Consider the following 22,647-nt stretch of genomic DNA (forward strand, 5'->3'; position numbering starts at 1 on the left):
GCTTCAACCATAACAACACAAGAGCAAACAATAGATACTAACTCAAGGTTAACCGCACCAAACTTGATTGCAGGAAATACGACTTCAGCCACAGTGGTCAATGTCTGGAATACTGTACCTGACTCTGTGGTTCCTTCCCCAAACCCCAAAAACTTTAGCCTTAGAGTTTCTACTATTGGCCTCACCCCTTTCCTAAGAGGTCTGTAGGGGGCGTACATAAGCGCACCAACGTGCCTACCGTCCCTGTCCTATTGTTTCTTTTATTTTATTTTTCTTATATGTATCCATGTATTCATAACTATGTTTTTACTTATACCTATTATCTTGAAAGCAATTGACAAAAGTAAATAAATAAATAAATAACAATAATAAACAAACAAACAAACAACAGGGGCCCCAGATCCAGGCAGCCTCTGGTGGGAGTCTGACTCATGGCTCTCCTGGTCAAAGCAGAACTTCTAAGGCTCTTTTCGTGTTTCCCCTCCCCCGCAAAATTGTGATTTCCTCTGAGTTCTTCCTGCACACACACACACACACACGCACACACAGAGTTTCTTTCTCCAACCCCCAACAGCTGCAGAGGCCCTTGGGTTCCACTTCCCCAGCCTGAAACTTTGGGCTCCTCCGAAGCGGAACTGAGGAACTGGCCAGGATCCAGCAGGCAACAAACCTGGATTCCTCACCAGGGCAGCTCAGGGATTGTCCTCCTCCGCCCCATGGCTGAGTCTCCAAATGGGGCAGCCACAAGGTCCTCTGACCCACCGGAAGTGGCTGAAGGTTTCCGACAACCTGATGATAGTTCTCTAGTCTTTTCTCCAATCGGTTAAAGCAGATTGAATAAATTAGTCCTTCATTTAGTGACCATTTAAAGTTACAATGGCAGTGAAAAAAGTGACTCTTTGCCTAACATTCCTTCTTTTTAAGATATTTTTTTATTGAAGACCTTGGAGGTCTTCTAGTCCAACCCCCTGCCTAGGCAGGAAACCCTACACCACTTCAGACAAATGGTTGTCCAACATCTTTTTTAAAACTTCCAGTGTTGGAGCATTCACACTTTCTGGAGGCAAATTGTTCCACTGATTAATTGTTCTCACTGTCAGAAAATTTCTCCTTAGTTCTTGGTTGCTTCTCTCCTTGGTTAGTTTCCACCCATTTGCTTCTCTAATTCACAATATCTGACATAAGCACCCCAGGGAGACGAGGAGCCAGAATGAGGGGAGGGGCAGCCTTAAATGCTTCCTGGGTGTTAGAGAAGGTGATGTCTGGGGTCTCCCCTCCCCTGGTGGCAAAGCCCACGTCTGGATGGAAATTAGGGAGGGCTGCTTGCTTTCAAGTCAGCCTCTTGTCTGTTAGGAACCTGTTTGCAGGGAACCTGTTGGATCTTCCACCAGGTGCAGATCTTGTCTCCCAGATGAAGTCAGGGAAGTAAAAGCCCCCCAAGACTATTGTGGGGTCCCTTAGCTAATTGAGAAGAAAACCATCTACTTCCTCCATTTGGTTGGGTGGCTCATAATATGCCCCCATGGCTCCATCCTCGAAGTGACTGGGGCCTTGAAGGCTCTCTTGCCCTCCACCCCTTTCCCAAAGTCTATCGTGGGGGTCCTAGCCCCTTCCTTTCCCTCCCTCTCCCTCCAGTATCCATGGGTCCCTCCCAGCCCCTCCTTCCTAGGCGTCTCCTTCTCCCCTTCGCTTCCAGGGATCCCTGACAGCACCGCCCCCATCAACAGCTGGAGGAGCCCAGCAGAGCAACATTACATATCTGATATTAGCACAGATGAGAAAGTCCAGAAATATTTCACAAGTATAGTCCTCCAATCCTCTACTTGTACTAGAATACCTTATGCCACCAGACTTGAAATTTTAGACCTAGACAAAGTAGAACTACGCCGCCTTCGGTCCGATCTAAGTATAGTATGTAAAATCATACATTGCAATGTCCTACCTGTCAATGAACAGCTTCAACCATGACAACACAAGAGCAAACAATAGATACAAACTCAAGGTTAACCGCACCAAACTTGATTGCAGGAAATACGACTTCAGCCACAGAGAGGTCAATGTCTGGAGTACTCTACCTGACTCTGTGGTTCCTTCCCCAAACCCCAAAAACTTTAACCTCAGACTGTCTACTATTGACCTCACCCCTTTCCTAAGAGGTCTGTAGGGGGCGTGCATAAGCCCACCAACGTGCCCACCGTCCCTGTCCTTTTGTTTCTTTTATTTTTCTTATATGTACCCATTTCATGTATTCATAACTATGTTTATACTTATACCTATTATCTTGTAAGCGATTGACAAATAAAAAAAAAGGAAAAAAGAAAAAAGTGCCCATGGGTGCTGCCCCACAAGTGCCTCCCCCCAACCAGGAATGGGGAGACCTAAAATGTTTCCCACCCCAGAGGCGGAATTGGTGGGTCTGGACTGGGTGGGAGGTGAAGAGTCTGGAGGGCGAAGGTTCCTTTGGTTGATTTCCGGAGGTTTCGGTCCCAGCTGGGGAGCATCTTCAGTGGAGTGGAGGGGAAAGGGTTAAAAAGGAGCTTCCTTCCCTCAAAGTCAGCGAGTGGAGAGGAGCCAGAAGCAGAAGAACCAATCAGAATTCCCCGTGATGCAGCATCATCAGTATCCGGGCATGGTCTCTCTCGCTTTCACCCATTGGAGGAGACAGTTGGAAGCAGAGACAGAAACGGAGTTTCAAGGACAACAATGTCACTCACCAGGCAGAATTGCAGAGTTGGAGGGGACCTCAGAGGTCTTCTAGTCCAACCCCCTGCTCAGGCAGGAGACCCTTTCCCATTCCCGCCAAATGTTTCTCCTGTCTCCTTTTGGAAGCCTCCAGTGATGGAGCAGCCACAACCTCTGGAGGCAACTTCTCTTCCGCTGGTTCATGGCTCTCACTGTCAAGAGATTCCAGGTTGCTTCTCTCCTTGTTCAGGTCCCATCGATCGGTTCTCGTCCTGCCTTCTGGTGCTTTGGAGAACAGGTGGGCCCCCCTCTTCTTTGGGGCAGCCCCTCAAATATTGGAAAGCTGCTCTCAGGCCAGACCCAATTCTTCTTTTCACTAGACTGGATATACCCAATTCTAGGGAAAGTTATTTGCATGTGTTATCCTCCAGCCCCCTAATCAAATCCAGTCCTATCAAATCCAGTACCTGTCAATAGTGGTGTCCCCCAAGGCAGTGTTCTAGGACCAACTTTCTTCATACTCTACATAAACGACCTCTGTGATCATATTAAGAGCAATTGCGTTCTCTTCGCTGATGATGTAAAGCTGTTCAATACCACAGACAATACTGCTACCATACAAAAGATCTTGACTATGTATCCGAATGGTCAAACAAATGGCAACTTCAAATCTCAACAAATAAATGCTCTATCCTACATATTGGCAAAAAAAATCAGAAAATAAAATACAAGCTGAATAGTCAAGATCTTGTTGATGACCCAAGCTCTGTAAAGGACCTTGGAATACTCACCTCTAATGATCTAAGTGCTAGAGCCCACTGCAACTACATAGCCAAAAAGGCATTAAGAGTTGTTAACCTAATCTTACGTAGTTTTTTCTCTGGCAATATCACACTACTAACCAGAGCATACAAAACATTTGCTAGACCAATACTCGAATACAGTTCATCAGTCTGGAACCCACACTACGTATCTGATATTAGCACAATTGAGAAAAGTCCAGAAATATTTCACAAGAAGAGTTCTCCACTCCTCTACTCGCTGTAGAATACCTTATGCCACCAGACTTGAAATTCTAGAACTAGAAAACCTTGAATTACGCCGTCTTCGGTCTGACTTAAGCATGGTATACAAAATCATACATTGCAATGTCCTACCTGTCAATGAATACTTCAGCTTCAACCATAACAACACAAGAGCACACAATAGATACAAACTCAAAGTAAACCGCACCAAACTTGATTGCAGGAAATACGACTTCAGCAATAGAGTGGTCAATGTCTGGAATACTCTACCCGACTCTGTAGTTTTTCCCCAAACCCCATTTATTGTGGAGACCAAAACTGGATGCAGTATTCCAAGTGTGGCAATTGGCAAATCAAATAAATAAATAAATAAAATAAATAATCCTCTTAGTTGCTCCTCTCTGCACTCTTTCTACTAAGGCTTTGTAAAGTGGTACTAAGGCAAAGTGGTACTCTTCACGTGATCTTGATTCTATCCCTCTGTTGATGCAGCCTAGGATTGCGTTGGCTTTTTTGGCTGCTGCAGCTCACGGCTGGGATTATCTCCACTAGGACTCCAAGATCCTCTCACAGTTATTGGCATTGAGCTAGTCTGTACCTGCACAGTTAGTTTTTCTTGCCTAAGTGTAGGACTTTCCTTTTCTCTACACTGAATTTCATTTTGTTAGATAGGGCCCAGTGTTCTAGTCTGTCAAGATCCATCTGGACCTTGAGCCTATCTTCTTGGGTGTTAGCTATTCCTGCCAGCTTAGTATCATCTGCAAATTTGGTAAGTTCCCCTTCTATTCCCTCATCTAAGTCGTTAATGAAGATATTGAAGAGTCCTGGGCCTAAGACAGAACCTTGTGGCACCCCACTGCTTACTGCTTACTTCCCTCTATGTAGGCATAGTACCAGTAAGACTACTTATTGAGTACGGTTTGTCAGCTAGTTGCGAATCCATCTGGTGGTGATGCTGTCTATCCCACTTTTTTCTAGCTTACCAAAAAGTAGATTGTGGTCTACTTTGTCAAACGCCTTGCTGAAATCTAAGTCTATTATGTCCACAGTATTTCACTGGCCTACTAATTTAGCCACTTTGTGAAAGAACAAAATAAGTGTCAACTCATAAAATATTTCTGTGGTCTTTTAGAGTTGCCAACAGAAAGGGAGGGAGAAGCAGTGGGCAGCTTGCATTCCATAAATGTTTTCAAAGATAGTTTCTAGGTGACCAAAGTTTCTGCCACGCAAACTTCTAACTGCAGAGTATGATTGATGACTCTTGGCTATGGATGTATCCCGTTGGAGAATATGAATTATGATACACCCAGGGGGTGTGGGAAAATCAGGGTCAAGGGTGGCAATGAATGATGTGTCTCAGAGTCAGCTACACCCAGGCAGTGCCACATCTTTTAACTCCCAATAAATCATTTTGGAGTTTGGCTCGAGATTCATGATTTAAATGGGGTTAAGTGTCGCAATCCTGACAGGTAGCCAACTCTCCTAATTCATCACCATTGTCGGGAAGAGGAGATGTTGGGAAGAAAGGAGGAGGAAGGGGAAAGGAGGGGGTAGGAGGGGAAAGAGAAGAGGTGGAGGAGGAAATAGGAAGAAAAGAGGAGGAAGAGAAGAAAAGAAGGAGGAGGAGGAAGAAGAAGAAGAAGGAAGAGGAAGGGGAAGAGAAGAGGTAGAGGAGAAAATAGCAGAGAGGAGGAGGATGAAGGAAGGATGATGAAGGGTAAAGGAGGGGGAACAGGAGGGCATAGGAGGGAGAAGAGAAGAGGAGAAGGAGGAAGAAGAAGGAAGAGGAAGGAGGAAGAAGAGGAAGGAGGAAGAGAAGAGGTAGAGGAGAAAATAGCAGAGGGGAGGAAGAGAGAAGAGGAAGAGGAGGAAGAAGATGGAGGATGAAGGAGGAAGAGAAGAGATAGAGGAGAAAATAGCAGAGAGGAGGAGGAGGAGGAGGAAGGGGAGGGGGAACAGGAGGGCATAGGAGGAAGAAGAGAAGAGAAGGAGAACCAAGGAGGAAGAAGGGAAAAGGAGGGGATAGGAGGGGAAAGAGAAGAGGTGGAGGAGGAAATAGGAAGAAAAGAGGAGGAGGAGGAGGAGAAAGGAAGGAGGAAGGAGAAAAAGAGGAGGAAGGAGCCGAAGAAAGGAAGGGGAAGGAAGGAAGGAAGGAAGGAAGAGGAGGATGAATATGGAGGAAGGAGGTCCCCAGAACGGAGGGAGAAGGGAATCCTTTTTTAAGCAGCAGGGCCCCAGGCCAGCATCCCTGGTGACCCCCCCGGGGCCCTTTCCCTGAACCCAGCGCCAGTCCCCGCTGCCTCACTTCCCATCCCGTCTCCTCCAGTTCAAGTGGCCCTCCGTCTCGGCCCTGGACATGTCTCCCCCATTCTCCCCCGGGGATGGCCTGGTCCCCCTCCCCACCACGGGGTGCGGCATCATCAAGGGCCACCAGCGTTTGGCCTCCTGTGGCTCCATCTACCCCCAGGCCCCCAACAAGGGGGGCGCCTCCCCCTCAGACTGCTGCATCATCCGGGTCAGCATGGCGCTGCAGAACGGCACCCTCTACAAGAGCATCCTGGTGAGCGGGGTGGGGGAGGGGGAGGGCTTGGGGTTTTCACACTTAACAACGGTTACAGCCTCCCCGTGGTCACCTGGTCAAAGTTCAGATGTTTGGCAAGTGACTCGTCTTTATGACGGTCACAGTGTCCCGAATTCATGAGATCCCCTTTTGTGATCTCCCGACAAGCAAAAGTCAACAGTGGAGCCAGACTCAACTCAACAACCGGGTTACTCACTCAACAACTGCAGTGATTCACTTGAGGGACGTGGCAAGGTAAGGTGTAAAAATGGGCTGAAATTCACTCATCTCGCTTAGCAACAGGAATTTTGGCCTCGGTTATGGTCGTAAGTCAAAGACTACCAGTATTTATTAGTTTTATTAAATTGACATGCCATCCGTCTCCCCAATAGGGTAGGCAGGTTACAGACGATAAAAAGATAAATAAACAAGCAATTATTTAAAAAAAAAAACTAAGCAAACCGCCATGTTTGTAGTTTAGCTCTCTGGGTTTCAATCAATCCTGGCTGAGTTCCAGTTTTTAGCAAGCAGGGTTGAGCTCTTTTCACCAACCAACCGGACCGCCATTCCACTTAGAGGTCCCTGCAAGGGCTGCAGATGCTGAACAAGGCAGACCAAGCATGGGAAGGGTGCTGTTGTGGCTCGCAGGCAGCAGGTGCAGACAGCTGAGGCCTCGGAGAGTGAAGCCTCACACGAGGGGCCTGCGTGTGCTGCAGGGATGGAGCCAGGACTATCGGAGAGTGGGGTGCTCACTTTGGAGGTTGTGGAGGCTGGCAGCAGTGACGCAGAGGACCCCGAGGAGCCTGTGCCCAGTGCGCATGCACACAGGGCTGCTCAAAGGAAAGAGCAGCTAAAACAGCAAGGCCAACTCAGGAGTAAGGTTGGAAGGTGATGATGGCCTCTCCCATAAGGGATAAAAGCCAGCCTTTGGGGTTGGCTTCTTTGCAGGAAGCAAAGAAGTTCTTTATGCTCAGAGTCCTCGTCCTCCAGTTTGTTTGCTTCCACTTTCTGGAAGTCAGAAATAGAATTCTGCCGCTCTGCCCGTCCCCCTCTAGCTCTCCTCTCCCTCCCTCCCCACTTTCCCCTCCCCCTCGCTCTCCTCTCTCCCCTTCACTCCTCCCTCCCTCTTCTCTGCCCCTCCCCCTCCCACTTCCCCCTCGGTCCCTCCCCACTCCCTGCTGTATTTAGAGGAGGAGGCAAGGACCAGGGAAGGCGAGACCCCCTTGTTGCCCTCATTTAGGGTTTCCTCTCCACTCTAACTTTGTCCCCTCCCTCTGGACAAGGGGAATTGGGTTCCCACGAGGTCTTCCAAACGGCAGGAGCTGAGAAAGGGGGCAGGGGGGAGAGTTTCAGGGAGAGGACCAGGCAAGGCTGAAAGAGGAAAAAGAGGGAAGTGAACCTTTTGAGGGAGGTGAGTTCGAAGAGGGCCTGAAGCTTTGTCCTCCTTGTCCTGGAGGAGTTTCAACCTCTGCAGCAGCCCCAATGCTTCCTGGTGGTCTCCCATCCTCAGGCTAAGCAGGCTGTTCCCTCTCAGCCAGGGGAGGCCATGGGAGGCTGGGCAGCTGCCGGCTGTTGAGGGCGGATGATGAAAGATCAGCTGATGGTTGGTGATGCCAGATCAGGCCAGGGCTCAGAGCCCCAACCCTCCCCGAGCTGCAGCAGGCAGGAATCCCACAGGGCGCCTATCCTGGGATGGCCTGGATCCCCCTCCCCTCTTGCTCCCCCCTCACTTTCCCCCTGTCCCACAATTGTGTCTTTGGACACACCCAGTCACCCAACATGGGCCTAGATCCATCGCTCTCCTGGTCAAAGCAGAACTTATAGGCTCTTCTCATGTTTCCCCTCCCCCACAAGATTGTGATTTCCTCTGAGTTCTTCCTGACACCCCCACATACACACACACACTCACACACACACACACACAGAGCAGCACTTCTTCCTCCAACCCCATCAGCTGCAGAGGCGCTTGGGTTCCGCTTCCCCAGCCTGAAGCTTTGGGCTCCTCCGAAGCACAACTGAGGAACTGGCGAGGATCCAGCAGGCAACAAGCAAGGATTCCTCACCAGGGCAGCTCAGGGATTGTCCTTCTCCACCCCATGGCTGAGTCTCCAGGTGGGGCAGCCACAAGGTCCTCTGGCCCACCGGAAGTTTCCAGGGACTTTTTCATTCCTCCCCACATGAAAGAGGGAAAAGGGATAAGAAGAATCTGTGGACGTCATTATTTCTGGAAGCCCCTCAGTCGCCTCTTTGAAAGCTGCTCCTGGGAAACAGCCAACCACCCTTGCTTGATTCTCTAAAAATTCGCTGGTTCAGTTCCCCTGAGCAATGAAGCATCTATCACCAACAATGCCTTTTCTTTGTTAAGGAAACCTGAAATTATGTTTCTGTCATTGATACATTTGGTGTTGTCCCTTCTCCAAGTTCTTGCACGCTGTCTTCCAAGGGGAGATTTTTGCCGACAGGAGCTCAAATCTTCCCCATGTTTGAGAGAATTTCTCCAGCTAGACAAAGATTCTTCCTGTGGTGGCCCCAAGACCCAAGATGAGGAATTGGGAGGGGGAAATTCTGCCCTTAGAGATCTAGCTGGAGTCCTGCAGAGCCAGTCTGGATGACCTCTGGAGGGGGCGAGGCTCAATTGGAGGGCTACCTAAGGGCATCTAGAGATGTTGGGGAGAAGGGAGGGGTCTTCCACTCAGGGCTGCCCGATTGAACCCCCTCCCTCTTTCCCGCAGAGCTGGTCTTCCCCTCTGTGACAAATGTCTTCTACACCAGGAAAGGCTTCAGGTGGATTTATTGGAGATCATCTAGTCCAACCCCCTGCTTGGGCCTACACCATTTATACCATTGACCAGGAGACCCTAGCCTATACCATTTGAATCTGAACCCCCAAAGAGGGAGGAAGGGAGGTGTTGGGTGCCAAAATGAGGCATGATCTTCCTCCAGTTATGAAGGAGAAAAATGGTTGAAATGGACGGGTCAATGTAGGGGGGTCTCAAGTGCCCCCCAATGGCTCCCCACAAATGTTCAGGGAAGACCCTGCCTGCTAGCATTCTGCTCTTCCAAAGGGGGCTTGAGGGGAAGCAGAGCAAGGAGGCCTCTGAGCAGGAGGGGGGGTCCTTCCCCTCCCCGGATCTGCCCACCATCCTCCCAAACCAGTTCTGTCTTCGGACCCCCAAAGGAGCTGGGATCCAGAGGCAGCAGAGGGAGGAGACTTCTGTGGGGACGGCAAAGAGGAAGGAAGGAGTCCAGGGTTTACTGCTTCTAAAGTTTATTCTTTCATAGCAAAGTGAAGGGAAGGGAAGTGATTCATAAGAAGAATAATGTAGATGAAGCTGCTGTGGGTTCAAAGCCAGGAGAGATGAAGGGGCTAGAGGGACAGGTCAGCCCAGCATCCCAGGGGACAGTCTAGATGGTCTCCACCCCTCCCTCGCAAGAAAGGGAGGCCCCCAAAGGAAGCTACCATCCTCCTCCTCCCCCCAACCTGCCACCTTCAGCCTCCATTTCTCAGAGGTTGCAAACAGGACAAAGAATCACCAGCTACTAAAGAAAAAAAAATCCTTTGCATCAGAGAGCCGGATTAATCCATGAGGGCTGCAGAAAAAGAGACAGGGAAGAAAATTAGAATAGAAAGAGACATTTTTTGTGTAAATAACATTTTTTTTCTTCCCTTTCAACCCGTCAACCCCAAGGCAGGCCCACACTGCAGGGGGGTGATTGACAGACAGGGACAAATAGAGGGAGAATCTGCCCAGTTCAGGGAGGAAAAGGCTGGGAAGGACCAGGGATTCCTCCCCATTTCATCTCCAGGGGATTCTGGGATTCTCCCTATTTGTCTTAATTACAGAGTTAATCAAGAGGAGAGACCCCCTCCCTCCCGCTGCAGACGTTTCATATGAGCAAAGGACATGGGGCCAGGATGGGGGTTGAAGAAAAGGGGGAGAGCCTGGGGGTCACTTGGCCAGAAATTGTGTGAATTCCCACCAGGAGAAGCGGGGTCAGGAAGAACAGCCTGTCAAGGTTCTGACTAGTGAACCCAAATGAGTCTCCATGGAGAGCCAAGAAGGATCATCTGCGACTGGGGGGAGGGGAAGAAGGGGTCCAGTTCACAGTGGAGTTTTGGAGGGAGTTCATGAAGGTGAAAGGATCATCATTCTCAAGGGCTTAGCTCCACCCGCCATCTGAGTACGGACGGAGCTGCAGAACGAGCTAATGCTATTATAGAACAATACCTGAGATGCTGTGTTAATTATCAGCAATCTAGCTGGGAAGATCTCCTGCCATTCGCTGAAGTGGCCCAAAATACCACAGTGCATATTAACATGGGTCTCACCCCTTTTAAAATAGCCACAGGGGTGGAATTTGTCCCCATGCCCAAATCCCCTCAGGAACCCCCCTCCACAATGAGCCTAAAAGGATGGGTGGGTTGCTTACAAACTATTGGGGGGAGGGAATGTAAACCTGGGATCCTCCTTCCCTTCCTTCCTTTCCTTCCCTTTTGCAATTTCCGAACACTTGGAAAAATTCTGTGCAAGATTTTAGCGTTTCTATGTACTTTTCTTTTTGATTGCAATATGTTTTCTGATCTCTGTAAGGAAAAGCTGCCCAAAATCCAAGAATTTGCTGTATCCACAGAAAGGAGATATTTTAAAAAATATATTAAAAAAACACCTATAACTTATAGGAGGGGCTGAGATGAGAAAGGAAGAGGAGAAACTCACCTGCAGGAGTTTGGATGGGAGTGGCTGGAAGGAGAAAAAGAGCCAATCAGGATCCTTCATGGGCTGGAGGACTCAGGGGGTCCCCCTCCCCACTGATAGCCCACAATAGGTTGGACGATCTTCCCCTATCGCCCCCTTGATGAACAGAAGTTCCCAAAACTATTCCTCAAGGAGACCCTCTTGGCCACCTGCTGAGCTCGATGAGAGTCCTCCCCTAGATGGTCCCCTCCCCACAACCTCTCCTCCAGCCCCCCAGACTCACCTTTCTTGCTCTTCAGGTAGGAGAAGAGCCCCACAGCCAGGAAGGCTGCTCCAATCATGGCCCCCATGATCCCTGTCCAGAGTTTGCTCCTGGCAGAGCTGGAGGAACGGGGCTCTGGGGAAGGAGAAGGAGCCTCACCTGAGCAGGAGGATCAGGCCCACCGTCCCCCAGGAGGGTCCATTCTGGCTCCCCCCACAGGGAGGTTGTTTCCCTCTTCTCAGGGCAGGAGGGGAGGGAGGGGAGGGGCTTACCCCACTGGACGGTGATGGGGGCCTCCAGGCTGACATGCCCCACCTGGCAAGTGTAGACGTCCCCCCGCTGGGGCTGGGTCTCCAGCATCACCTGGAGCTGGTAGGTCCAGTCTCCGTTCTGGAGCTCCTCCCCAAAGGCCACGCCATCCTCCTCCAGCTTCCCGTTCTTCAACCACTGGATCTCAATCTCCAGGGGGTAAAAGCCCGTGGCGGTGCAGAGGAGGATGGTGTTGGGGGAAGCGGGATCCATCTTGGTGGGGGAGATGGTGACAGTGGGCTTGGCTGGAGGGAAGGAAGAGAAGGAGGCACATGAGAGGCACAGGAGGGCCCAGAACAGGAGACCAAGTTGGTTAGTTCAGGCCAGGATCCCTTTTCACTCCTGAATATGTGTCGGCCAATCCGACAAGGATAAACGCTAGATACACCCAGAGGTGGAAGGAACCTTCTGCCAGATGTGGTGGAGATGGAAAGAAATAACGCAGAAGACGGGGAGGACAAATGCAGCAGGATTCGGAGGATTCTCGGGATCTCATGGAAAATGGAACCATACTTTTAATCAGGTGTAATACCACGTTTGTTTGCTTGTTTAGTACATTTAGTTATTTATTAAATTTATTTGCCAAAGTGGCCAAGTAACCCAAAGACTTACAGACCCTCTCCTAGCCGTGACTGCCACCTGCTCTTCGGGAGTCCAGGAGAATCTCCAGAACTGGGAACTGAATATACAGAATATGGAGGAAAAATCAGAAATGGCGGAAGAAGAAGAAGAAGAAGAAGAAGAAGAAGAAGAAGAAGAAGAAGAAGAAGAAGAAGAAGAAGAAGAAGAAGAAGAAGAAGAAGAAGAAGAAGAAGAAGAAGAAGAAGAAGAAGAAGAAGAAGAAGAAGAAGAAGAAGAAGAAGAAGAAGAAGAAGAAGAAGAAGAAGAAGAAGAAGAAGAAGAAGAAAGGACAAAGACGGGGGAAGAGTTAGAAGAAAGAGAAAGCAGTGAAATGGATCAAAAGGAACAACAAATAACACAAGAAGAAAAAAGAAGCTGAATATGAGATATTAATGATGGATATAATAAATAAGAGGGGGGATATTGAGACTGGAATGCTGATAAATGAAATAGTTACGGAGATACACAGTGAAGATCTAAGAGGGAGGGGGAAAACTTTGAGAAATGGGAGAGAAAATATCAGAAAATGATGGTAAATGGAGGAAGGATTAAGGGAAAAAGCCAAAGGATGACAGAAAATGATAAGCAAGCAAAGAAACAATTAATTAATATAAAAGAAAGATTTAGAGACAATAGTTAGAAGTGGAAAAAAGACCTGGTATTTATATTACAGGATCCATTGGAGTCAGCACCTAAACTGATAGACAAGATAGAAGAGTATGAGAAAGTAGCAGGTTTGAAAATAAATAAAGATAAAACAAAGATTTTAGCAAAGAACATGTTAGTAAGACGAAAGAAAGAATTGGAAGTTTGGGGGATCCAGGTCAGAAACAAGGTTAAATATTTAGGGATACATATAACACCAAGATGTAGCACATTTTAGGAGGACAATTATCTCAGACTTAAAAAACAGATTGCGACAGACTTGATAAAATGGGAAAATTTACAATTATCACTGATTGGGAGAATATCTACAATTAAGATGAATGTATTGCCTAGAATCTTATACTTATTCCAGACAATTCCAATCAGATTAGGGAAAGAATTTTTTGAAGATTTAAACAAAACAGTGCTAAAATACAGTACAGAATAAAAGTGAAATTGCTACAAGATGCAAGAATAAGAGGAGGATTTGCTTTGCCCAATTGGGAATTATACTACCAAGCGATGAGTCTGATGTGGGTAAAGGAGTGGATAACACTAAGGAATACTAGACTTTTGAATTTAGAAGGACATGACTTGCTGTTAGGATGGCATACCTTCCTCTGGTATAAGGGAACTAAAGCGCAGGGGTATTTTCAAAGAGATTATATTCGAGAAGCATTGTTTCTAAACTGGGAGAAGATAAAAAAGCAATATTATTTTAAAATTCCACGATGGTTATCTACTATTGAAGCTTTTTCCTATCCAATAATATATAAAAAGGAAGAAAGAGTTAGATATGGTGAGATATTGAATGAAAAGGGTGAACTTAAATCTATGCAAGCATTGGAAGAACAAGGTGTAAAAATGAATTGGTTTTCATATTTGCAAATACAATCTAGATTTGATAAAGATGTTAAAACAGAAGGTATCTATGATAAGTTGACTGATTTAGATAAAATTTTGACAGGTACTGATGAAAAAGTAATCAAAAAACTTTATGGACATTTGCGAGAGTTTAAATTAGAGGAAGAACAAGTAAAAGAAACAATGATTGTGTTTGGGAAAAATTCGGATATGGGATTGACTTAGATAAATGGCAAAAATTGTGGTCTCAAAATTATAAAATGACAATGTCAACTGCATATAAAGAAAATTTATATAAGATGTTTTACAGGTGGCACTTACCCGGACGAGAATTGCCAGGATGTTCAAGAAAAAATCGGATAAATGTTGGAAATGTCATCAGATACCTGGTTCATATTACCACATGTGGTGGACATGCTCGGATGCAAAAAAGATATTGAACTACAATCCACACATGGTTGGAAAAAATGACAAAACAGCACATAGACTTTAAACCTGAGATATTTTTATTGGGAATTATACCGGAAATATATTGTAAAGAATTGAAATATTTGATTGTCAATGTTTTAACAGCGGCTAGAATTGTATTTGCTAAGAATTGGAAAAATGAAAAAATATCTAAGCAGGAGGAAATTATTAAGAAAATCATGGACTGTGCTGAAATGAGTAAATTGACATTTGAAATTAGAGAACAAGAGGATAAACAATTTTATATGATGTGGGATTTATTTTATCAATGGTTAGATAAAAAGACATGGTAAAGAAATAGATTAGTAAGCCTTACAATAAAAGTCAACAGATTGATATAGAATACAGTATAAAATATATAACCATTGGATGAATGTATAAGATTAAATCATAATGAAAATTAGAATATCTTATATAAAATGATGGAAAAATAGTCAAATGAATGTTTAATAATTGATATTATATAAGCATAAGCTAGATCGATAAGGTGAGAATTTATATAACTTGTGAGTAATGGTAAAAAAAGGATAGCACAAAAGATTGTAACCAACTGACACACTGTATGTATATAATTGAAAGAGGGTTTTATGTTTTTATGTTTTGTTCGTATGTTTGTTGTAAAAAATAAAAACTTTGTTTAAAAAAAAAGGAACAAAATAGAAAAAAATTAAAAAAAGAAGTGGAAAAGAGGGAGACTCCAGATGATGAGGTATATTTGTAGTAAAACATATATAATCAATTTTGAGAGATGGGATTAAGAATTAGAATAAAAAGGAATTATTTAAATGTAATAGATACGAATATAAGAGCTTATAATAGATTAATTAAGATAGAGAAATGCTTATGTAAGATCTAAATGATTAGGGGATAAAATATGAAAAGAAATGTTTTATGGAGCCTGACAGAGAATAGATATAACCATGTAGTAGTATAATATTTTTAATGAATTATATATGTGCTGTCCAGCCAGTGTATGGGAATTGGATAGTTAGGTAGCAATTGTGAGCTGTCCCCTTAAGGGAATGCATCATGGTAAATGTAGTTAAAGGTATCCTGGGAAATGTAGTTGATATCACGTGACCACATCTGTAATCCTGATTGGTCACTAAATTGACCCTTGATGGGTTGGGGGAGTTTTCCTCACTTTTGCCTGAACTCCCTTACTCATGGCAGTTGCTTTCTATCGCTAGGAGATGGGTTAGGAGATAACCAGCTTTTATTACAAGGCAGATATGCAAAGGATTGGTCATTAAAGAAGAACTTCGTCACAAATGTGATTTATGAGGATACCTGATGAACCAATAAACGTACTTTGTTATGGACGTCTTGTTGAGTTTATCTATCTGCATCTGCACAGCTTAAAAATCCACTACTGTGCAGAAGACAGAAATATATATATATATTTGTTTTCTGAGGTTCTCGCGGGTATTTGTATGTGGATCTTTGGTTATTCGGGTTTTCTCCTGCGTAAGCTTGGAAGTATCTAGGCAACGTTTCGATGAAGTCTCATTCATCATCTTCAGGCTTGTGTCTTCCGCTCTGTGCTTCTCAGAGTCTGTGCTTCCGCAGAATGGCATTCAGCTTTGTTCGGCTATTTTCCCACGTCACTGTAGTTGTGCTTTTAAAGTTGTAGCAATGTTTCAGCAGAATCTCATCTGCCATCATCAGGCTTCTGTATTGGGTTCGTATGTGAGTCAGACTTTTACAGTGGTTTCAGATTTAAATTTGGGGCAGCCTATTGCTGTGCCAGAATGGTTTTTTCTTCATCCTGATTATTTGGGAGTCTTGGTCTGTGTTTATTGGTGTTGAAAATAAAATATATGCAACAGTGGCAAGTATAATAATGGGGGGACATAATAGGAGATAATATAAATTAAGATGAAATTTTGAATGCTTAATGAATGGTATGAAACTGTAAACATGCTGAGCACAAGAATGATTAGTATCTTTCATGAAATATTTTATTATCTACTTGTATGAGGTAATGAAGATATATTGCTATTAGTTTGACAATATTGGCTAAAAGATAATAAGATGGAAAATGTATTTATCTAAAAATGAGAAGTGTAAACATGTTGAAAATATGATCAAGGAAGATAGAGAAATTATTAATGAATTAAATATTCTGTTATATCTGTTATATTTGTATAAGGTAATGAGGATATATTGCTGTAAATCTGACAATATTGGTTAAAAGAAAATAAGATGGAAAATGTATTTATCTAAAAATGAGAAGTGTAAACATGTTGAAAGTATGATTAAGGAAGATAGAGAAATTTTTAATGAATTAATGAATTAAATATTCTGTTATATCTGTTATATTTTTATAAGGTAATGAGGATATAGTGCTGTAAATTTGACAATATTGGCTAAAAGAAAATAAGATGGAAAATGTATCTTGGGATAGCTATAAATTAAGGTGAAACTTTGAATGATAAATGAAATGATATCAATAGATTGAACTGTAAACATGTTGAACATATGACTGAGCGAAACAGGGTCAGAAGTGATTGTTTTCACTGCCCTTGTGACTTCAAACGGTCACTAAGTGAACTGTTGTAAGTGGAGGACTCCCTGTATTGAGAAGTAGGGAGGGAGAGAGATCGAGACCTGGCTGGATTCACCTCGCCCCCAAAGAAGGAAATCATAGAATTGGGTGGATTTCCTGGGGGGATCAAAGGGATCCCAGATCCTGGACAGGAGGAGAGTTCGGATCCTGGGGAGAAGAGGGAGATTCCGGAGCTCTGAGAGGGCAGAAGGAAGAAGGAGGAGGCGGAACCGTCACCCGGGAGGAGAATCCCCAGTGGATGCCAGGAAAGGAAAGGGGGGTCCCGGCCTCCCCCTCCCAGGGAAGAAGAGACCCTCACCCCCAGAACTCACTTCTCCGGCCGATCGCTCGCTCCTCCCTCTTGGGCGCCTTGTAGCTGTTCACCTCGTAGTTGTGTCGGCAGAGACTATCCACTTCGGCCTTCTGGTACTGCAGCCACTGCTTATCTCTGTTCAACTTGTCCGCATCTGCCTTCCCCAACTCCGTGACGGCCACGAACTTCCCGAGGTCGCTGTCGAAGCATAGAATCTCATGCCGGTCGTAGAAATGCCTCTCCAGGTACCGCACCCGCTGCGTCCCGTTGAGGAAGCGGCACTCGGACATCCACTGGACCAGGAAATGGGCTGCCAGGGGCAGGAGGAGAAGGAAGGCCATCAGGAGGGACTCCAGGACCCATCGCTCCCAGCCGCTAGTAGAGGAGGAGGGTCCCACGCAGGAAGGGAGGGGGGAACTTCCTTTGAGAGACTGGCGGAAGGCAGGGGGGCTGGAAGGCGGGAAAAAAGAAAGGGGAGGGGAGGAGCCTCCTTAAGGGACCCCCTCCATCCCTTCCGAGGGGTGGGAGGGCAGGCAGAAGCTCCACTGGTCGAGCAGATCTTCTCTCTGCAGGGAACGTTGGATCTCCAGGGGGAGGAACGGTGGGGGGGGAGGGCTGGAGGGAAGGTAATATCCACACCTCCTGCTCTCTCTTCCTTTGGGGGGCGGAGAATGAGGGGAGGGGCTCCAGGAGGACATCTAGACTCATATTCTTGAGGTCTCCCAGCCCTTCAACCCCCCCTTCCCTGGATTCCCCCCCCCAACTTTTTCTTCTTCCCCAAATCTTCAGCCCATTTCTCTCCCTTTGGGTGACTGTCGGGGATCCTACCTGTTTCCTTTCCCCCTCCCCAAAAAGACCTCCTGCAGCCCCCCAAGAGCCTCTCAAAGGAAGGGTCTCCAGTCCCCCCTCTCTAAAGGGGGAGCCACTTTCCGAGGAGCAACTCAGAGCCCCCCTCCCTCCGTTCCCCCTCCCCCTCCAGGTCCCGATAGAGCCAGTGGGGGATTATGGGGGTGGGGGGTTCTTGGTCCCCTCCCCAAATTCAGAGCCTCCCCCAGAAGCGACCGAAGCTCCCCTCTTGCCTGACCTCCAAAGCCTCAAATCTGAGATTCAGAAGAAAAAGCGAAGTTTCTGCAGAAGCTAAAATTCTTTGGCTCTTTTTCCTTCTGGGGCTTCAGGGCTGAAAATGCCTCAGTTTCCCTCTTTCGCTTTCGCTTTTCCTTCCCTGCCTCTTTCCAGGCAGCCCACTCCGACCCAGACAATGGGGGGGGGCAGAGAGGGGCCCGGCTGCGACCCCCACCTCGGCTACAATCGGGGAACAAGGGAGGGGTCCCTCTCCCTCCTCCTGGGGGAGCAATACGGGTATGGAAGGGGAAGGAGACCACGCAGAGATCGAGGTTCTTGGAGGCTCTGGAGACCCATCAGCTTCCTTCCCCCTCCGGGGGTCCTTCCCAGCCCCTCCTCCCCCGCCCAGCCCCCTCCTTACCGGGGGTCTCCTTCCCCCCTTCGCTTCCGGGGATCCGGCCCAGCGCCCCCACCAGCAGCACCAGGGGGAGCCCAGCCAAAGCCATGGATGCCGCCCCACAAGCGCCCGCAAAGAGAGGCGAGAAGGACGCGGAGGCTCCCGGCCCCCCAGGAGGAATCGGAGGGCCTGAACTGGGGAAGGCGGAGTTTTCCCCTCACTTCGGAACTGGGAGCGTCCAGAAAGAGCAGGAGGACCAATGAGAATCCTCCCTTCTTGCAGCGTCATCGGTCTCTGGGCAGAGTCTCCCTTGACTGCAGCCGATGCAGGAGATAGTTCGGCGCAGAGAGAGAAGCGGAGAAAGTGGGAGGGGGATCCTTGCAGTCTTGCGGGGCTTCATTAATCTCGGGGGACTTTCCTGCCAGCTCCGTGCAGGAGGGGCTGTGGGGGCGGAGGGCTTCGGTGGGGGGAGGGCCGATGGGAAGAGGGAGGTACAGAGTCTGAAAAGGACCTTAGAGATCTTCTTGTCTGACCCCCTGGCCGAAGCAGGAGGAGCTCTTATCCCACCCCTGACAAACGGCCGTCCAGCCTCTTCTGGAAATCCCCCCTGATCCCTTCCAGGTCGGATCCCCCTCGGAGGCTTTGGACGATCCCATTTCCCCTCCCAGGGGGATCTGTTAGGAATAACATGGTTACCTAACTTAGTTTGGGTAAAATAATATATATAAACTATGTTAGTGAGTTTAAGTGTGTGTATCACTTTAACTGTAGAGCATGTAATTTTGGGTGCGGTTGTAAAACCACCATAAGAGGGAGCAAGAGAACCTTGCTAGCTTACTGTTTGCTGGCTTATTGGATTGATGGTTTGAACTGCGTGTTTCCTGTTGCTAAAGAAGAAAAGAGGCTTTTTACTTCTTCTTATCTCATACTGCGAAGAGATAAATTACTGGACTGATATTTAGTAAGTTTACTGACCTCTTTTCGACACTGGACTTAGCTAATTGGATAATCCCTGGACGGACTGAACTTAGTGTATGATATATGGACTGTTTGACTATGCTATAAATCTTACTGGAATAAACTATTTAACTAGCACTGTGTATCTGTTTTACTGAGTGTAAACTACTACAACGTTTGTCTCACATATCTGCCTGCCTGACTGCCGTTGCACATTCTGCTAGGGTGTATATCCCTAACAGGATCCATCTTCTCCGGGCTTCTGTCAGCTGAGGGGCGATCCCTGGAGACACTGCCCCACTCCGGAATCTGCTTCTGGGATCCCAAGTGAGCGAGGGAGAAGATCCCCAGGGCAGGAGGGGGACTCCGGTCGCTCTTCCCCTCCAGGAAGGGTCGCAAGTGGAGTTTCCCCCCACCCAGAGCCCAGCCAAGACCCGCAATCCCCACTTCTCTTCCGGCCCAAGCCCAGAATACAGGCAGGTTCCCTGTCTGAGCAGCGGCTCTTCCTCGGCCCCCCTCCCCAATTCTCAGCCGGAGGACAAAGGACCCTCCCCACAGTTCCCCCCCCCCCCAAATCTCTCTCTCTCTCACACACACACACACCACACACAGGTTCTTTCTCCAACCCCCATCAGCCGCAGAGGCGCTTCAGTTCCGCTTCCCCAGCCTGAAGCTTTGGGCTCCTCCGAAGTGGAACCGAGAAACTGGCCAGGATCCAGCAGGCAACAAGCCTCGATTCTTCAGGGATTGTCCTCCTCCACCCCACAGCTGAGCCTCCAGGTGGGGGAATAGAATAAGAATAGAATAGAATAAGAATAGAATATAGAATAGGAGAGAAGCTCAATAAACTTGACAAACATTTTATGTTATTGAAGATCCAGGTTCTCCATTCCTGCCAGGGAACTCGAAGCTTTGAGTGGGAGGATCGTGGGAGGAAGGAGATTTTATTCACAGGGAGAGAAATCAGCCCTGGGACTCCGTCCTAAGAATCCACCCTCTGAGGTGAACTTCCTTCTTCTGGAGGGGAAATATTTTGCCCAAAGGAGAAGAAAAAATCCATTTCCACAGATATTTGTAAGAGGATCTGAGCGGATTTTCTTCCTGGTAAAAGATTTCAGTATTATTTAAGAAGGGAGGAAGGATGGATGGATGGAGAGTATATTAAACCAAGGAATAAATTTATAATTTATAAAATCACCTGGAATTTCAATAGAAATTCTGGGGACTTCAGTAATCCCATATCCCCCACTAAAGGATTACAGCCTTTTAACCATTTCAGTCTGGAAATCTCTCTCCCCCAATCATCCAAAAAAGCAGAGATTCTGTTCCTTGTGCTCATCTTTCACTACATCCATAGAAAACATTTTTTCTAGTCTTTGGGGGAGATTCGGTTTCTGGTGAGTTAAGCAAAGGCGGGTCAAACAGATCCTGAATCCCGGATTCTGTGTGAAAAGCTTTGGGGGTCCAGAGGAGGCCTGGATCCTTTCCAGGGATGGGGGGCTGGAGGGGTCAAACTCCCCCCTGGCCCAGCACCAGCCTCAGCAGGCCAGAGCCGGGTCCCCCCTGCAGCTGAAGGAGGGGGCAGAGTCCACATCTGCCCCCCAGTTGTGTATCTGGACGGTCGCACAAAGTCAGGCCCAGATCCAAGCAGCCTCTGTGGGGCATCCAGCTCTTGCCTGACCCAGGCAGAACCTCTGGGCTCCTTTCCTGCTTTATTGAGATATTCTCTGAGTTCTCTCTGCCATCCCCAGCCCTATACAGAAAAACACACAGACACACACACAGTTTCTTTCTCCAACCCCCATCAGCTGCAGAGGCGCTTTGGTTCTGCTTCCCCAGCCTGAAGCGTTGGGCTCCTCCAAAGCGGAACTGAGGAACTGGCCAGGATCCAGCAGGCAACAAGCCAGGAATCTTTAGGGATTGTCCTCCTCTGCCCCATGGCTGAGTCTCCAGGTGGGGGGATAGAATAGAATAATAGAATAGAATAGAATAGAATAGAATAGAATAGAATAGAATAGAATAGAATAGAATAGAATAGAATAGAATAGAATAGAATAGAATAGAATAGAGGCATTGGGTGCCAAAATGGGGCAGGATCTTCCTCCAGTTGTGAAGGAGAGAAATGGCTGAAATGGCCAGGTGCATGTAGGGGGGGTCTCAGGTGCCCCCCAATGGCTCCCCACAAGTGCTCAGGGAGGTCCCTGCCTGCTGGCATTGTGCTCCTCCATGGGGGCTTGAGGGGAAGCAGAGCAAGGGGGCCTCTGAGCAGGAGGGGGGTCCTTCCCCTTCCCCTCCCTGGATCTGCCCTCCCTCCCCCCAAACCAGTTCTGGCTTCAGACCCCCAAAGGAGCCGGGATGGTGGATCCAGAGGCAGCAGAGGGAGGAGCCTCCTGTGGGGGCAGGAAAGAGGAAGAGGAGGAAGAGGAAGGAAGGAAGGAAGGATTCCAGGGTTTTCTTACATCTGAGGTTTATTCTTTCATAGCAAAGCGAAGGGAAGGGAAGGGATTCATCAGAAGAATGATGTTGATGAAGCTGCTGTGGGTTCAAAGCCAGGAGAGATGAGGCGGCTAGAGTGACATGTCAGTCCAGCATCCCAGGGGAGAGTCTAGATGGTCTCCACCCCTCCCTCCCAAGAAAGAGCAGCCCTGAAAGGAAGCTGGGAGTGGGGGGGTTTCTCAGCAGGACAAGGTCCAGGCTGCCATCCTCCTCCTCCCCCCAACCTGCCACCTTCAGCCTCCATTTCTCAGAAGTTGCAAACAGGACAAAGAGTCATCAGCCACTAAATAAAAAAATAGCCTTTTGCATCAGAGAGCAGGATTAATCCATCAAGGCTGCAGAAAAAGAGACAGGGAAGAAAATTAGAATATAAAGAGACATTTTTGTGTAAATAACACATTTTTCTTCCCTTTCAGCCCCCACCACCAAGGCAGGCCCACACTGCAGGGGGTTGTTGACAGGCAGGGAGAGATAGAGAATCGGCCCATTTCAGGGAGGAAAACTCTGGGATGCTTCACATGAACAAAGAAGATGGGGCTAGGATGGGGGCGGCAAAGGGGGAGCCTGGGGTCACGTGGCCAGAAGGGGGTCAGGAAGAACAGCCTGTCGGGGTTCCAACTAGTGAACCCAAATGAGTCTCCATGGGGTGCCAAGAAGGATCATCTCAGACCGGGAGGGGGCTCCAGTTTATGGCAAAGTTTTGGAGGGAGTTCATTAAGGTGATAGGTTTCATCATTCTCG

The 22,647-nt window shown here is 47.4% G+C and overlaps 3 protein-coding genes across 6 annotated transcripts in view; 2 read left to right on the plus strand and 1 right to left on the minus strand.

Moving 5' to 3' along the window:
* The window catches only part of LOC113432298 (H-2 class II histocompatibility antigen, E-S beta chain-like), a 39,028-nt gene extending 20,326 nt beyond the window's left edge, over window positions 1–18,702 (minus strand). The window contains exons 1-6 of one of the 2 annotated variants that reach the window (XM_087953539.1): window positions 18,478–18,702; window positions 17,014–17,304; window positions 11,499–11,780; window positions 11,248–11,361; window positions 10,986–11,009; window positions 9,519–9,858 (exon numbers count right to left, since the gene is read on the minus strand). In XM_087953539.1, coding sequence (XP_087809665.1) covers window positions 9,845–9,858; window positions 10,986–11,009; window positions 11,248–11,361; window positions 11,499–11,780; window positions 17,014–17,304; window positions 18,478–18,562 — 810 coding nt within the window. In that variant the 5' untranslated portion in view covers window positions 18,563–18,702 and the 3' untranslated portion in view covers window positions 9,519–9,844. Of the gene's footprint in view, window positions 1–9,518; window positions 9,859–10,985; window positions 11,010–11,247; window positions 11,362–11,498; window positions 11,781–17,013; window positions 17,305–18,477 lie in introns of those variants that run through there. The other variant, XM_087953538.1, reaches the window with a different exon arrangement.
* LOC113432426 (rano class II histocompatibility antigen, A beta chain-like) overlaps window positions 1–22,647 on the plus strand; it is a 404,516-nt gene that overhangs the window by 276,587 nt on the left and 105,282 nt on the right. The gene's annotated exons all lie outside the window — the stretch shown is intronic.
* Window positions 6,035–22,647, plus strand: part of LOC113429092 (ral guanine nucleotide dissociation stimulator-like 2) — an 80,463-nt gene continuing 63,850 nt past the window's right edge. For both annotated transcript variants that reach the window (XM_087953555.1, XM_087953554.1), the window contains exon 1: window positions 6,035–6,267. In XM_087953555.1, coding sequence (XP_087809681.1) covers window positions 6,064–6,267 — 204 coding nt within the window. In that variant the 5' untranslated portion in view covers window positions 6,035–6,063. The remainder of the gene's footprint in view (window positions 6,268–22,647) is intronic.

This window comes from Notechis scutatus, chromosome 2, assembly GCF_049901735.1.
Source record: "Notechis scutatus isolate UNSWTSFEM ecotype Mainland chromosome 2, rNotScu1.2, whole genome shotgun sequence".
Classification (NCBI taxonomy): Eukaryota; Metazoa; Chordata; class Lepidosauria; order Squamata; family Elapidae; genus Notechis; species Notechis scutatus.